Source organism: Myxocyprinus asiaticus, chromosome 12 (assembly GCF_019703515.2).
Source record: "Myxocyprinus asiaticus isolate MX2 ecotype Aquarium Trade chromosome 12, UBuf_Myxa_2, whole genome shotgun sequence".
NCBI lineage: Eukaryota > Metazoa > Chordata > Actinopteri > Cypriniformes > Catostomidae > Myxocyprinus > Myxocyprinus asiaticus.
The window spans coordinates 39,187,516-39,205,128 of NC_059355.1; the positions used below are offsets into that span (position 1 = coordinate 39,187,516).

Consider the following 17,613-nt stretch of genomic DNA (forward strand, 5'->3'; position numbering starts at 1 on the left):
CATAGCGCTTATGGTTGTGACCATAAAGCTCTATTTTGGTCTCGTCACTCCAAATTACAGTGTGCCAGAAGCTGTGAGGCGTGTCAAGGTGTTGTCGGGCATATTGTAACCGGGCTTTTTTGTGGCACTGGCACAGTAAAGGCTTCTTTCTGGCAACTCAACCATGCAGCTCATTTTTGTTCAAGTATTGTTGTATTGTGCTCCTTGAAACAACCACACCATCTTTTTCCAGAGCAGCCTGTATTTCTCCTGAGGTTACCTGTGGGTTTTTCTTTTCCATCTTTATAAAGTTCTATTACCTTGTTACGCTGGTCTTTTGACAGTTCTTTTCTGCTCCCCATGGCTCAGTATCTAGCCTGCTCAGTGCATCCATGTGAGAGCTAACAAACTCATTGACTATTTATACACAGACACTAATTGCAATTTAAAAAGCCACAGGTGTGGGAAATTAACCTTTAATTGCCATTTAAACCTGTGTGTGTCTGTAACAAGGCCAAACATTCAAGGGTATGTAAACTTTTGATCAAGGCCATTTGGGTGATTTCTGTTACCATTATGATTTTAAAAGGAGCCAAACAACTATGTGATAATAAATGGCTTCATATGATCACTATCCTTAAATAAAAGACAGGTTTTTTTTGTATGATCAGTTATATTTTCAAAATCAATGCCAAAATTTCTGCCAGGGTATGCAAACTTTTGAGCACAACTGTATGTATACACACACACACACACACACACATATATAACTACCACTGGCTGTTGGATAAATTTAGAAAAGTAGAGATTAGACATAAATAAAAATACAGAAAATATAGAATCTAGGAATGAGAGTGAATGAGACTCTCCCTCCTTTATAAAGCACATGACTTCTTTGATGGCTTTTTCTGCCTTCAATGACTGAAAATATAAAAAAAATAAATTTTGCAAATATAATTGATGGAACAATCTTTTTTTACACACACACACACACACACAAAAAGAATACATTCCTGCACAAATCCCGCAAGTGAACAACTCTGTTTTTAAAATCAATCTGTTCTGTGAATGATAAAATGACTTGTAATACTCAAAAATAAATTCATGGTGTAAACTACAGAAAGTGTTGCTGAACAAACCAGTGAATGAACTTTCTTTTTGCTGAATGGACTCAAAATATTCCAGTCACTGGGATGAATCAAAAACCCCCACTACTATTTATTATATTGGAGCAAACAAATCTGTATTAGACTGTTCTTACGTTGCTTATGTTGGCTGGGGGCTTTTTGCTAGACTCTTCACAGGGGTACTGTTCTTCCCAACTCTTTTTCCTGAAGTGCTGGTCTATTGGCACTACATGGCCTTCTGTAGTGAAGATGTACTTATTCTCAGACTTGTGCAGAGGGTTGTCTTCATCAAAGAGCTGTAGAGGATTGTGCAAATGTCACTAGTGGTGGAAATGGTTACTACATGCACTAACGGGGCTGTTCAGACAGAAAGTGTACATGCATTAAAGAAAAAAAAAAACTAGATGCAGTGCAACGAATGAAACAGAATGCAGGTGTCTTGAGACGTGTTTTAAAAAGGTGAAGTTCATTTAACTTATATTGCTTTTTCTAAATATAGTTTTTAATCTTACTATTATGCAATTTCTCTGTATATAACCTTGAATAAGTTTCATTCAAGCTGTCAAACCACAAAAAGACTTGTAACTGAAGATACATTGTGTAGAGACTATATGAAAGATTCATATACACAACATATCACCCAGTGATGACTAGAGTAAATAATATTTGTCCTTTGATGATGATTGGGTCAAATTTAATGGAAAACTACAAGTTTCGCTCTGTGGCGTTGCAGAATTTTGAGCAGCCCCGGATTCATAGTTGGGTGCCGCTGACAGACGGCGAGTGGCGGCTGCGGTTTGCATACCTCCATAGAAAATTTATTTTCGAATATAATTTTTAGAACACGCTATGTTATTCACCAGACGCGTCAGGTGTGTGACCCCCTTTAAGTTACCCTGACGCTCACGCCTTACCAAAGTTGTGTTAAGAAATATGTATGAAGAGACTAAAACTATTGTGCAACGAGTTGCCCTATTTATATCTAAAAAACTGCGGATATAGATCAATGATCAACTTTCTGATTATCTTTGTATGAAAAAGGCATCAATCCCAAGCCTAGTGGTTACAGATGCCATGTGTAATGATTAAAGGAAAAGGCGGCTGAAGGATGAAAATATCAAGCAGACTACAGACCAGGTAAAGGTATTTGCAGGTTTCGCTGAGGAAGAAACTCTCCATTCGATCCTCTTTGGACTTGTCCACCACGTGATGGAGAGTGGCATAACCACACCTGAGCATAAGCCAACCAAACGCACAAGCTAAGAGACCAAAACTAGACGTTCCTTATATGAATTCCAGAGAACATCCCAGCACACCAATTAAAGTGCCTTCCCAACACTCTAAACAACATATAGTACCTGACTTTGGTATTCTTTTCAAGGCTTTCAAGAATGTCCATCCCAACATGAAGATAAAAAGGATTCTTGGTTGCCTGTAGAAAGTAAATAATTTATAATTCTGTAATGCCATAGCCCCCTCTATTAACAATAAGTGTATTACTACAAAACAATCTTATTTTCCTGTAGGGCTGGGTATTGATACAGATTTCCAGATTCAATTCGATTCTGATTCACAAGCTCTCGATTCGATTCAATATTGATTCATATGGATTTAGTTCAGTGTCCTTATTGCTTACATATAAAAGAAATTATCTCCCAGCTAATGCTGTTAATTATACAGGGGAACTTTTAACTAGGTACAATTTTACTATTATATTTTATTACTTTTTCATCATTTTGGATTTTTAAAAATGAACAAATAAAAGGTATTCAATCAATAAATAAGATTATATTTCATCGATTATTTTTATTACATATTTATTGTTAAACTGCATAATTTGTACTATTTACAAGTATTTACATTGATTTGCTGAACATGTGCTAAAACCGATGCTGTCTCTTTAACAAAAAAACGACATTTCTGAAAACAACACCTTTAAATGAGCACGTTAACTAGAGAGGACTCTAATGGCTTTACCTCATCTGTGCGATGCATGATTAGAATTAATTGTTTTTTTGTCGTTGTTTTTGATCAAAAACTGACTGTAAAGTACAGAAAGGGTATTAAAAGGGACAGTATTCAAAGACAAATGGGGTGCGTGGATCTCTCAACATGGTGTGAAAGGATCTCGCTGCTGAACACTTCACAATTACTGGTGAGTGAAATGTAAACATTTACCAGCCAGTTGCCAAATATATTCACTTTAGTCGCATAGCGCGAAATTTGGTGAGTGATTTTCTCTCATTGTAGTAGAGGGTTGCACATTGAGTGAAAGATCGATCTTGGGATTTAAGAATCGATATCGAGATTGTTCAAATGAAGATCGCGATTAAACGGAAAAACAATATTTTTACCCATCCCTATTATCCTGTAAGAGTAGTGCTTTAATGGCTGTGACACTGTCACATGGTAACCATGGGTGCATGTAATTTGGTAAAAAGTCAAATCCCACCAAAAAAAAACAAAAAAAACACAGTAAATACAGAAAAATGTTATATACCTGATAGAGCAAGTATGTGGATTCCACTAGTTCAGGTCTTAAAGGGTAGAAGAGCACATCTGGGGCCTGAAGCTGCCAGTTGTATCTCTCAGGAAGAGCCCCAAAGCGCTTCCAGATTGCATAGTAGAAGGCATGAAGGCAAATGGCATTTTCAACATCTCCATTCAAAACCTGAGCAACAGAGGAAACACGGAGTGAACATTTTTTGAAAAAAATCAGAAGGCCTAGATTTAGCTCAACAGAAAAAAATACCGTCCAAAGTCCAGCCTTGTATGCACTGACATAAAGGAGCATGTATATATAACAGAATCCCTTGGTTCAACTGTTAAGTTTTTGGTGCAAATGAACAGGCAATATAAGGCAAACAAAATATATTCTCTTTAGATCTGTTTTCTATTCATTTATTTATTTGGTCTTATAAATATATTAAGATCTCAGCGGTTAAAATAAGAGAACATTCATAAAAAAACATGTATGAATTACATAGAGTAAGAGAGTATTTATCTGTTATACACTGTCCAATGATATGCAATGACATGTGAACCAATGAAAAAATGTCTACATCTGGTAGGTGAAATTCTCTCTAAAAGAGCAGAGAAAGCTGAGGTGTACAGAGGGAACCTTTTTTGTGTAAATATTAGATCATTACCCAAAATGACCTCGAAACACAGTCTATAAGTTCTTTTAATACACACTCACCAATGCCAATACTAGATTAGAGACCACATCTTTATTACTCTATTAATCTCTTTTCTGATATGGAGAGAGGGCAAATTAAGAGGGGGACATTTAAACAAGGTTCATACCTGTAGGCCCGGGAAGAATGCCTGCAGAGAGTCAATCCAAGTATTCATGATCTGTCCATTTAACATGTTCACATTCACATAGAGAGGTGGGTCTCCCTCTCCTTCATTGCATGCCTCTCTTCTGTAAAAAGTAAACCAAAAAATGTGCAGGCCATCACTCAGAATTTAAAGTTCAGCCAGTGCGAAAGATTGGCTACACATCCAATTATACTTGCAATAATTTTACTGTTAAGCAATGCACTTACTGGCTACAAATCATGCAAATATAACCACATATCCCAGGTGACACACGTTATCTGCAGGTGAATAGACACCTAAATGCAAATGCCTTTGTTGATTAAAAGCTCTAACTGCAGCTGCAAACAGCTCTGACCACATACACATGCACACGTATATAATCACCCCTTTCTCAGGTGACTCTGAATGCTCTCGTAAGCTGCAGAGAACATCCTGTAGTCTTCTTTCTCTCCAAACAAGATGTATGACTTGAGCAGGTACTCATAGAACGAGTCCATGCCAGCACCAAGTCCACTCTGCTTTCCAACCCACTGACCAGTCTGAATGTTCACCACATTCCCTGAAAGAGGTCAAGAGAGAGAATTTAACTGGTCAGGCAAGAAAACACGATCACACTACTTCACTCCATAACTCTATTCACGGAGAGCCTGGCAAGGGTTTTAGCATCGAAACAAATCCAGATCAGTGGAGGCAGTGGTGGCTTAGCGGTTAAGGCTCTGGGTTACTGATCAGAAAATTGGGGGTTCAAGCCCCAGCACTGCCAAGATGCCACTGTTGGGCCCTTGAGCAAGGCCCTTGACCCTATCTGCTCCAGGGGAGCCGTATCATGGCTGACCCTGCACTCTGACCCCAGCTTAGCTGGGATATGTGGGAAAAAAAAAAAAGAATTTCACTGTATATGTGCAAATGTGTGATAAAATTATAAATTATTATTATATATAAAAGCAGTATTAAAATAATCCATATGACTCCAGTAGTTAATTAGATGTCTTCAGAACCGATATGATAGGTGTGGGTGAGAAACAGTTAAATTTTTAAGTCCTTTTTTTACTTTCAAATCTCCACTTTCAATTTCTTCTTTTTTTGGCAATTTTCATTCTTTGTGCATATCCCCACCTACTGGGCAGTAAGGATAATTTAAAGTAAAAAAAATGGATTTAAACATTTATCTGTTTCTCACCCACACCTATCATATTGCTTCTAAAGACATGGATTTAACCACTGGAGCCGTATGGATTATTTTATGCTGCCTTTATGCCCTTCTTGGAGCTTTAAAGTTCTGGCCACCATTCAGAGCTGAGATATATTATTTTAAAAATCTTTGTGTTCAGCACTGGGATGGTATGAGGGTGAGTTAATGGTGAGAGAATTTTCATTTTTGGGTGAACACTCCATTTAAAAAATGAAATGCTTCTGCATCTACAATTAAAAAGGAAAGATTTGTAGAATTGTTTTGGATTTATTGTTTTAGGAGGGTCCAAACATAACCACTCACCCAGCAGCCCTGTTTCATTACTTCTCAAGTTCCATAGTGCTTTAACAGCCCGCCGGGCGACCCACTCAAATGTTGAGTCACCAATCAGACGGCTCAAAATGCCAAACTCAACAAGCAGTGAGCCCGCCCCTGCCGTACAGGTCTCGTTAATGCTGTCAGGAGGGACGCCAGTCTTTAAATTCACCTATGAAAAAAAACAAGGTAACATAGAAATAAACAAATACCACATTGTAAAAGACTAGAGATCATGATGGGTGACCAAAAAAAGAGCCTGATTTATATAGGAAATCCTGACCCTGGGGTAGGGAATACCCGTGCTAGTGTTTTCAAAGGCAGGCAGCAGTCGCACAGCCAGGTCGTGTGCCAGGTGTAGCAGCTCATTGTCATAGTCCTTCAGTCCAACGTCGCCAAACGGGTGCCGTGGGTCAGTCAGCAAAATATGGGCCGAGATCAAACTGCCAAGGATTCTAAATAAGGGTGAGAAACACAAAGAAACAATTAATTTAGGGCTTAGTAACTACTTAAGTATGATTGCTAGCCTAGAGGCCAAGAACATTTTCACTTCCTCAAAGCTGTGTGGATATAGTTGGTTATCAACACTGATGCTGTGTTGACGCCTTCTAAAATATAAACTGCAATATTTGTGTTTCAGAGTGTGAAGGAACTGGCCTGTGAATAGTAATGATCAGCAGAATTAGTGTTATTAACTAATTGTCTTCACTCTGTCAGGGTTGTTGACATATTACAGACTGCATTAAAGGTTTAAGGGAAATCACTGAACCTAATGTTAGCCTCAAAGACTTGAACAGTGGAGTCCTTGTCAAAAGAGACTGTATCAATAACCAGCTGGACAGCTCGATGGAACTCTGTCACATTTCCAAGCACCTGTAGGGACAGAAAACGAAAATGACATGCTATGGTGACAAGTGAAGAATTCCTTAAATTCTTTGTAATTGTCCACTTCTGAAACAATGATGCAGTTTCTTATAGGACACGTAAATGTGGAAGAATTTATTTTAGTAGCTATTCAAACTAGATGTGTGAAAGTGAACTGTAAGCTCAGATAATTTCAAGGCTGTTTACTGAAACACTCTTATCATGAAACCCTTACTCTTTTTCTTTTTTTAACATAAAAAATGCATGTTGCTGTGTCTGTTTTGGGTCTCTTTGCAAAAAATAAAAATTGCATTTGCTTTATTATAAGAAGATTATTATATTCATTATATCCTAAAGCACCATTTTACTACGAGTACAAAAAACAGAAAATTTAATAGTAACAGTAGAAAGCTTGTAAAATGGTTAATATCATTCTACTGTGTAAGTGTCAAGTCAGTCTGTACATGTCTAACTTGCAAAGATGAAAAGGGATTTCTTGCACCATATCACCTTAAATCACCAGTAAAAGTGGACAACTTACCAACAGTGTATCAAGAGTATCGATGAGGGTTAGAGAGTAGTTTCCAAGGACATCATTAATGTTGATATTTGACCTAGAAGGAACACAGCAGATATGATTCTATTAGTTAGATCCTTTGGGTTACGTAAAAAATAAAATCTGTGGTTGCTGGATATGAAAGAGAGAGCTCTCCTTTTTCCATGCCTTAAAGGTCTCTTATCCATGGACCTTGGGGCTGAATTGGGAAGTTAATATTTTCTACATGTTCCTCCCTCTTGTTATCAGCAGCTTAAAGTAAAAAGCTTGCTTAGCCACATTCTTAATTTATGAAACACCAATGTGATCAACTTTCAGATCACTTCTTTACCAGAACACTGTCTGCAAGAAAAGGAAATAAAGACTGTGAAGATGTACACTAAGGATGCACTGTTATATTGCATTCAATGGTTATGGCATTTAAAGGGACAGCTCACCCAAAAAGGAAAATTCTCTCATAATTTACTCACCCTCATGCCATCCCAGATGTGAGACATTCTTTCTTCTGCTGAACACAAATAAAGATTTTTAGAAGAATATCTCAGATCCATTTGGGTCCATTTAAGGCAAGTGAATGGTGGCCAGAACACTGAAGGTCCAAAACACATATAAAGGCAGCATAAAATTAATCCATATGACTCCAGTGGTTAAATCTGAATGTCTTCAGAAGTGATAAAATAGGTGTGGGTGAGAAACAGATCAATGTTTAAGTCAATTTTTACTATAAATCTCCACTTTCTACCAGCCCTCCTATGCACGTTCATGAGAGGAGTTCTTCTGGATTTTGCATTCTTCGTGCATATTGTCATCTACTGGGCTGTTGTACAAATATGATTTATTTATTCATAGGTGACAATATGCACAAAGAATGCAAATCCACAAAATCCAGAAGAAGAACTCGGTCCTCTCATGAACACGCATAGGAGGGCTGTTTGAAAGTAGATTTTTATAGTTAAAAAGGACTTAAATATTGATCTGTTTTTCACCCACACCCATCATATCGCTTCAGAAGACATTGATTTAATCAATGGAGTCATATGGATTACTTTTATGCTGCCTTTAAGTGCTTTTTGGTGCTTTAAAGTTCTTGCCACCTTTCACTTGCATTGAAAGGTCCAACAGAGCAGAGAATCTAAAAAATCTTAGTTTGTGCTCTGCAGAAGAAAGTAAGTCATACACAACTAAGATGGCATGAGGGTGAGTAAATGATGAGAGCATTTTCATTTTGGGGTGTACTATCCCTTTAAGAAATAATCATTTTACACTTATCGAGAATTTAGCAAAGTATATGGCTCTCAAAAGCAATACCAATATGGACAAAGAAGTAGTAAGGTTATAAATACGGAGAATGCATGTGTATTGTTTGATTACAGCTTGACAGATGGTCTTTTCGAAAGGTGTGTGCAGCAGTGCACGAGATTTGTCAGTAACTTACGGGTTGAGATTTGTCAGTAACTTACGGGTTGAGCACGTCAGGCCCTCGACCTTCACAAGCTATAGGGTTCAGTTCATCCTCTGGAAAGGCAAACTTCATGTAGTTATCATATCCGAAATAAAACATGTCTCTCGCCATCCCCCTCATCTTCACTTTCAGCGCGTCTGGAAATGAGCTGTACTTTCGAGCGTAATCATCTCTGCCCTCCTGAAAGAATCTGAGGTAGGACATTTTTGGTGAATTCCCAGTGATCTTGGAGCAGGTCTTTGTCTGAGGGTTTCTGTTGTCGTGCATGTGCTGTGACCAGGCGTTGGGTTTGACAGTGGCTCTGTCGCCATCCTTGAGAAGTTCGATTTTATGCAAGTTGAAAGTAAATTTGATGGGGAAGTCAAAGCCCCAGCTCGGTCCCAGTCCAAACACTAGCCACACGGCGCAATTCAGAACCACTCTCAGAACGAGAAGACCCACGACTACTGACCTCCATTGCATCATTGCCTGCTGTCGACCTTAAAAGTCATAATTCACTTCGACGTTTTGACTCATTTAAGCGCAAAAGTCCACCGTTTTCCTCCTGTTTCAGTTCTTACACACACTTCCTGTCAACAAACCAGCCCCTCCCTGCTCCTCAGCGCTGATTGGTCGGCCACCGTAGGCGTCAGTCGTACAAGCAGTGAACGGCGCAGATGTCGTGGCAGGCGCAAGTGCGATGCGCCTTATGAACCTAACAGTGTACTTTAAGCCATATCTTCAGTGGCTACTTATAAACTAGCTACTGATACCATAACAAATAACAGCACCGCCTTGACTACTACAACCTCTGCTTTCTTTTCTATTTGTCACTGTTCTGTTTCTATCTATGTACAGTATGTAAAGTAAATTGTAAACACTGTTTTAAAAGGTTGAATTTAAGTAAAACTTTACTTACTACTACAACTTACAATATTAATAATAATACAATTAAAATAAATGCAACATTTCTACATACATTAATACTGATTATATATATATGATATATATAGTTTTATTTATTTATTTATTTATTTTTTTATTGTGACGATGTTAACAGTATCAAATACTGATGTCCAGAAACAACGAAAAACTGTTTGTAGTACATATTAAATGTTTTAAATAGTTAAAATAATTTCACTTAACTGTTAACTGATTGTAAACATTTTACAGAAGTTCAGCAACTAATATTATTTGATGACTTGACATAAGTTTAGGATGTATAACTCCACATAAATACTTTAATTTCAACTTGAGATACACTGAAAAAAAGTGATGTGTTGGATTTGCGTAATATATACGCAATATATGCTTCAACTTCAACTAAATTCAACTCATGGTCATTTTATATCAGCATAACTAGAAAACCTTTGTTAGATATACACAAATGTATTAGTTTACTTCTTTCAACTTTATTTACTTAAAAAGGTATGTCACAAGTATAAGATTTAACAACTAATATAGCACGTTGTTTTAAAATAACATTTATATTAGTGTTTGTACCTAATTTAATTGGCTCGAAAGAAAATAATGACTGAGGTCAGTCATTAAACTTGATTCCCCAAAGAAGTGCAGATAAAGCTGCACTTCAGCTATGCACATTCACACGTGCATGGAAAAATTACATGGACTGAATAGAATCATACTTCCCCAAAGGGAATTACCCTATAATGATGACTTTACACTAGGGCTGAAACGATTAGTAGACATTATCGACAACGTCGACAATAAAAAAATGGTCATTGTCGAATAGTCGTTTTATCTAATTTAACATAACATGAGATCACATTAATCTCTAATGATGACGCGCGAGACCAGCACTGCAGTTCGCACCTGACTGAGGGAAGGAAGAAAATACAGTTCCCTTAGGACTCAGTACACTTGACATTGTGTTTGCTAACGCATACTGGGAGTGTCCTTCCACATGACCTAGTTGAAACCTCTCTACAATAACTCCAATATTCTAATATTGGCTATGGTGTTTGAGCCCCGCCCTTTTAGACACGAAGCTGTTTGACATAAAAGCAGCGTGCAAACACCATTCCTCAGAATTTTCTTCCTTCAAGACAGTGATTCATCTCTCGTCTAAAAGCCCTATACTGCTTCGCCATCAACTACACGAGTCAGCGGGCGGGATCTTCATGGCAATGAGAAGACTCTCCGCTCCCTTGCAGTGTTCCAGTGAACATCACTCCACCTCACCACTTGATGCTTCACTGGTGAACAGGCCGCTTCAGCATTCTGATTCCCTGCAGCGCTTCAGTAGGAGTTGTGTATCCTTATAAGCAATTGTATATTGTTATATTGTGGTGTGTGTGTGATATATATATATATATATATATATATATATATATATATATATATATATATATATATATATATATATATATATATATAAATTTAATAGAATCATACTTCCCCAAAGGGAATTACCCTATAATGATGACTTTACACTAGGGCTGAAACGATTAGTAGACGTTATCGACAATATCGACAATAAAAAACTGTCATTGTCAAATAGTCATTTGATCTCATTTAACATAACATGAGATCACATTAATCTCTAATGATGAAGCATGAGTAGTTCATGAATAGACTCAAGATGGCGCCGAATATGGCTGCTGCATCGCGAGCTCCGACACAACACTGCAGTTTTTTTGTTTTTTTTGTTAACAATTCTATGTTTTTTTGTCTTGACGTTGTCTGCCTTATTGTCTATGGCAGACAAACACTTTTGGACATTGGTTCTGCAATAGCACACCGAAAACCGGACTTTTAATACGACAGAAGCCCTTCAATGCCGACCCGCTGTTTACAAACACGCCAGCGGAGCCCTATGTCTGGGCAGCCTGGCCGCGGAAACGCAGAGGGAAAAGGGGAAATGGAGCCGGCGTTCTCATCAGAGTAAGACATCGCGCAAATCGACCCCCGCTACCCAGTATTCTACAGGCAAATGTTCAGTCTCTGGACAACAAGCTCTGCGAGCTGAGAGCGTGGATCTCTTTCCAACGAGAGACGAGGGACTCCTGCATTATCTGCCTTACAGAAACTTGGATGTCTGCGGAGATTCCAGATTCAGACATCAAACCCGTGGGGTTCTCTGTGCACCGAGCGGACAGAGCAAAAGACCTCTCAGGTAAAAGGAGAGGTGGTGGTGTATGTTTTATGATCAACAAATCCTGGTGTGATCAGAGGAACATACATTCTATTAAGTCTTTCTGCTCTCCTGATCTGGAATTTCTCATGCTTCTGTGTCAACCATTCTGGTTACCGAGGGAATTCACAGCAGTCATTATCACTGCTGTGTACACCCCGCCACAAGCCGACACAGATCGGGCACTCAAGGAACTGTATGGGAGTATAAGCAAGCAGGAAACCACCCACCCTGAGACCACGTTCATTGTGACCAGGGACTTTAACAAAGCTAATTTTAAATCAGCTGCACCAAAATACCACCAACACATCAGTTTCAACACACGAGGGGACCGGGTTTTGGACCATTGCTACTCTCCCTTCCGGGATGGCTACAAATCCCTCCCCCGCCCAACATTTGGCAAATCAGACCACTCTTCCATTCTGCTTCTGCCCGCTTACAGGCAGAAACTGAAACAGGAAGCACCCACCCTCAGAACGATCCAGTGCTGGTTGGACCAATCAGATTCCACGCTACAAGACTGTTTTGATCACTCGGACTGGGAGATGTTCCAGTCCGCCTCTGATGACGACATCAAGGTGTACGCTGATAGCGTAACGTGTTTCATCGGAAAGTGTGTAGAGGATGTTGTTCCGACCAAAACAATACAGATCTACCCTAACCAGAAGCCATGGATAAATAGTGATGTTCACGCTGCACTTGATGCACAGACCTCCGCTTTTAATTCCGGGAATGCAGAGGAGCATAAACAAGCCAGTTATGCCCTCCGCAAAACTATCAGAGCAGCCAATTGCCAGTACAGGGACAAGACTGAAGGACACCACCAACTCTAGAAGCATGTGGCAGGGAATTAATATCATCACAGACTTTAAAGGGAATAAAAACTCTGTCATGAACACTGCTGCCTCTCTCCCGGATGAGCTAAATACTTTTTATGCTCATTTCGAGGGAAATAACACCACCCTCGTGGAGAGAGCTCTTGCGGCCGAAGCTACAGAGGTTAGTTCACTCTCCGTCTCTGTAGCGGATGTAACCCGATCCTTCCAACTAGTGAATATCCGTAAAGCCGCGGGTCCAGACGGCATTCTGGGCCGCGTCATCAGAGCATGCGCGAACCAACTGGCTGGTGTTTTTACGAACATTTTCAACCTTTCCCTCTCTTTGTCTGTGGTCCCCACATGCTTTAAAACGTCCACCACTGTGCCTGTACCTAAGCAATCCAAAATTACTTACTTAAATGACTGGCGTCCTGTTGCTCTGACCCCCATCATCAGCAAATGCTTTGAGAGACTAATCAGAGATTACATCTGCTCTGTGCTGCCTCCATCACTGGACCCATTGCAGTTTGCTTACCGCAACAACTGCTCCACTGATGATGCCATTGCATCTACAATACACACTGCTCTCTCCCACCTGGAAAAAAGGAACACTTATGTGAGAATGCTGTTTGTAGACTACAGCTCACCATTCAACACCATAGTGCCCTCCAAGCTTGATGTGAAACTCCGGGCTCTGGGCTTAAACAGCTTGCTGTGTAGCTGGATCCTGGACTTCTTGATAAGCAGATGCCAGGTGGTTAGAATGGGCAGCAACATCTCCTCATCACTGACCCTCAACACTGGGTTAGGGTTAGGTTATGGTTAGGGTTAGGTTCTCAGCCCACTCCTGTATTCCCTGTACACACATGAGTTCCATGTAACTCGTCTCGTTTGGCGGTTCTGACGCTGGGGATGATGACGATGTCATGTTTCTCGCTGCATCAAGTGAGTGGTAAGTGGATGATGCTACCGCCCCTTCCCCCAGCGAGGGCGAGGAGCGTGTACGCGACACTGACGCGATGCTTTGCATCCTTTCAAGGGCGGTTGAAGAGCTTGATATTGAGTGGTCTCCTTCAGAGGAACCTACACAGTCTCGCCTTGATGAATGGTTTCTGCAGTCCGGACGCCGTAGAGCGACAGCATCCGTTCTTCCCTTAAGTTCATAACGAAAAGCGCTCCTGACACACAATACTGTTCCCCTCTTACCCACTGCTGTTTGTTGTTCAATATGCTGTTTTCTGTGTCTCACATTAATCATGTGCAATAAAGTTTGTACATTATGCACAACCGCTTCCCAATGGTGAGCGGCGCATTATATTATGTATAAAGGTTGCAAAAAGTGTACAGTGCTCACACAAGATGCTCACTTATTTTCAATAAGGGCTTTCCCACTCCAAAGCCCACACATTATGCACAACCGCTTCCCAATGGTGAGCGGCACGTTATATCAGGTATGAACATAAAAAGATTGTTAAAAAAACAAAACAAAAAGGGCTTTCCCTCTTCAAACCCACATATTTCCGCCCCATTTCAACAGTGTTCTGTCTTCCACGGTTCCATCCGAAGACACAGTGTTATGAGCCAAAATACACAATCTTCTCGCAAAGAACGTGATAGAGGTTGTTTCATATGAATTAATAAGCCTGCTGTCCCGCTGCACTTATGCATGGCAAGTCATCACAGGCGTGTCAGAGCTGGTGTTTACAACGATCTAGCACAATCTGTGGTCCGACCACACGATGTGCCAGTTTTGCGTGCACAGACTGCGACACACACAGCGGAATTTACAGCCATTATTTCCTCGTTCTGGAGAAGAATGGCGGACTTTGGCCCATTCTAGTTCTGAGACGCTTGCATCACTCGCTTGTGACACGCCCATTAAAATTTTTAACTCAGAAACAGATCTTATCGCACATCCGTCCTTGGGACTGATTTGTGCCAATAGATCTGAAGGACGCGTACTTCATGTACCAATTGCATTGCATTACAGGCGGCTTTTTAAATTCGTGTCTCTGGCTCCCTGCACATTCACAAAATATCGATGCGGCACTGGTCCCATTGAAAATGAACAGTGTGTGTGTGTCTTTTGAATTACCTCAGCGACTGGTTATTGCTAGCCAATCAGAGGCACTACTGAGTTGCCATATGGAAAATCTGATCTAATGTCAACTGGGCGAAAAGCACACTTTTCCCCAGCCAGTAAATCTCCTTTTTAGGAGTTCATGCGTGCACACCTCATGAACGAGTGTGTACAGACCATTCTTCGGTTTCTGTTTCAGTTCAAAACTGAAAAAACATTACCTGAAGTGATTTCATTTTCATGTGCATCGTGGTAACTCACCACTGTCTGGCTGCTCTAGCACCATGGACAGCGCCAGCCTTATACCAACAGGGTGTTATGCTGGGTCAAGTTTCAGAAAGAAAGTGCTGACCACAAATGCATCTAACGCAGGTTGGGCCACGGTGTGTAATGGACGCCACACTTTCGACATCTGGAAACAGGTGTGAAACGGCTGTGACATGTGAACAGCCTAGAGCTACTGGCTGTCTTTCTAGCTTTGAAATATTTTGAATCACCACATTCTGATTCGTTCAGACAACACAACTGTAGTGGCATATATATGTCACCATGTCACGCTGGCCCATGTATGGCTGGCGAAAAGCAAGTATCCACTTAACCCGGTGCGCCTCCTTCATTCTGTCATCAACAAAGTCCGAGTGGACATGGAAACAGTTCTGTTAATTGCGCCGAAATGGTTTCTGGAGATGGTAGAAATACTGGACGGGCCTCCATGGGGAAATACCACTGAAGAAAGTTCTTCTCTCTCAAACACAAGGCACGGATTGGCATCCCCAGCCAGAGCTGCAAAGTCTACGCGTGTGGCCTTTGAACGGAGCTGAACGGAGCGCACTAAATGCACCAGAACTGACACATTCAGTCATGAACACCATTTTACAGGCCAGAGCGCCATTCACGAGACACCTCTATGTGCTAAAATGGTGTTCATGACTGAATGGTGTCTTTCACTTGGCAAAGACCCAGTAAACTGTCCCATACATGCAATTCTCATATTTCTTCAAGAGTGATTAGACGCAGGACTCTCTCCGTCAACGCTCTAAGTTTATGTGGTGACTATATCTGCGTATCACGCACCTGAAGCCCGTGCCACTCTAGGCACAAATGCAGCTACAGTCCCGACATGGGACCTAACTTTGGTCCTAAAAGCGCTCGCAGGGCCCCCTTCGAGCCTTTGAATTTTGTTGATTTGCACATGCTCTCCATTAAGAACACACTACTGCTGGCGTTTGCCTCAGTAAAATGGGTCGGTGACTTACATGCACTATCAATTGACAATTCATGTCTGGAGTTTGGCCCCAGTCTTTCAAAGCCACTGTCAAACCCAGAAAAGGCTATGTGCCTAAGGTTCTTACCACACCCTTCAGAGTGCAGGTGGTTCACCTTCAAGCCTTCTTCCCTCCTCCATTTAATTCGGATGAGGAACAATCCTTGCATTTGTTATGCCCTGTGCGGGTGCTACATGCATACGTTGAGTGCACCCACCATTTCAGACTGTCTGATCAGCTCTTCGTGTGCTATGGAGGATGCACGAAAGGAATGTCCATCTCCAAGCAAAGACTTTCTCACTGGACCGTTGATGCAATTGCCCTGGCTTACAAGTTGCAGGGTAAGATTTGCCCAATTGGTGTTAAAGCATGCTCAACTAGAGGCATAGCCTCCTCATGGGAATGGACGGTGTGTCTTTACAAGACATATATTTTGCACCAGGATGGTATTCTCAAAACACATTCGCAAGGTTTTACAACCATGATGTAAAGTGTCTCTCTTCACAAGTCCTCTCTGTTTAGAACGCTTGCCAAAAATATACTTATGCCCCTCCCTTTAAGTACTGGCTCCCCATCATTTTACACATCCGCCTGCATTCAGGCCATTGTAATTTACCATAAAGTCACAAGCACTTTCATTATAAATAAACTCCCTTCCCGACTGGGTTTGTGAAGTGGTTTATTCATACTATATGACTATCGTTCATATATTCATTCTAAGTGCTCCCTCCTGGCCCAACATGAGGATCACTCACTTCCGGCATACTCATGTCAGTCCCCGTCCAGCGGGAATGAGGCATCATGTTTCCTCTCTGGAAGGCTATGTTGTGTACTGCGGTGTGATGGGATTCTGTTCCCCATATGCGTTAGCAAATGCATTGTCAAGCGTACTGAGTCGTAAGGAAACGAGACATTGTGAACACTGGCTGCACTACAAGACTCAAGAATTCTTCTGAGGTGCAATGCACTCCTTGTCCCCCAGTCAGAAAATGGCGTTTGAGTGCCTGCTTTTATAGCGAACAGCTTTGCGCCTAAAAGGGTGGGGCTCAAACACCATAGCCAATATTAGAATATTGCCGTTATTGTAGAGAGGTTTCAACTAGGTCGTGTGGAAGAACAACACTCCCCATTTGCATTAGCAAATGCAATGTCTCGTTCCCTTTGTCTCAGGGAACCGAGGTTATATACGTAACCGAGACTTTCACAGTCCAGATGCAGTCTAAATTTTCCAGCTTCAGGTGATGTAGATTGCAAAGTATGTGGGAATTATAACACAAAAATACAAAGTAAATACTGCCACTCCGCTGAAGCAAAACTTGCGTGTCGAACATCTTTAAAGGAAACACCCTGGCATTATATCTTAAATGCAGTTATATTTAATGCATTATACTTTTATTTAAGTTCAAATAATACTGAAGCAGATCATGTAAATAATTACAAATTCCGAAATCGGCATTTCTCTGTGCGGTCAGCTCCTCTTCTATGAGTTGCGCGAATG

The 17,613-nt window shown here is 40.7% G+C and overlaps 1 protein-coding gene across 2 annotated transcripts in view; it reads right to left on the reverse strand.

Moving 5' to 3' along the window:
* Nucleotides 1-9,416, reverse strand: part of LOC127449109 (ER degradation-enhancing alpha-mannosidase-like protein 1) — a 13,945-nt gene extending 4,529 nt beyond the window's left edge. Inside the window, exons 1-11 of one of the 2 annotated variants that reach the window (XM_051712293.1) lie at nucleotides 8,818-9,416; nucleotides 7,343-7,415; nucleotides 6,707-6,810; nucleotides 6,221-6,392; nucleotides 5,926-6,109; nucleotides 4,815-4,989; nucleotides 4,413-4,533; nucleotides 3,607-3,777; nucleotides 2,465-2,538; nucleotides 2,241-2,337; nucleotides 1,241-1,402 (exon numbers count right to left, since the gene is read on the reverse strand). In XM_051712293.1, the coding sequence (XP_051568253.1) occupies nucleotides 1,241-1,402; nucleotides 2,241-2,337; nucleotides 2,465-2,538; nucleotides 3,607-3,777; nucleotides 4,413-4,533; nucleotides 4,815-4,989; nucleotides 5,926-6,109; nucleotides 6,221-6,392; nucleotides 6,707-6,810; nucleotides 7,343-7,415; nucleotides 8,818-9,284 (1,800 nt within the window). In that variant the 5' untranslated portion in view covers nucleotides 9,285-9,416. The remainder of the gene's footprint in view (nucleotides 1-1,240; nucleotides 1,403-2,240; nucleotides 2,338-2,464; nucleotides 2,539-3,606; nucleotides 3,778-4,412; nucleotides 4,534-4,814; nucleotides 4,990-5,925; nucleotides 6,110-6,220; nucleotides 6,393-6,706; nucleotides 6,811-7,342; nucleotides 7,416-8,817) is intronic. The other variant, XM_051712294.1, reaches the window with a different exon arrangement.
* Between the last annotated feature and the right edge of the window lie 8,197 nt (nucleotides 9,417-17,613).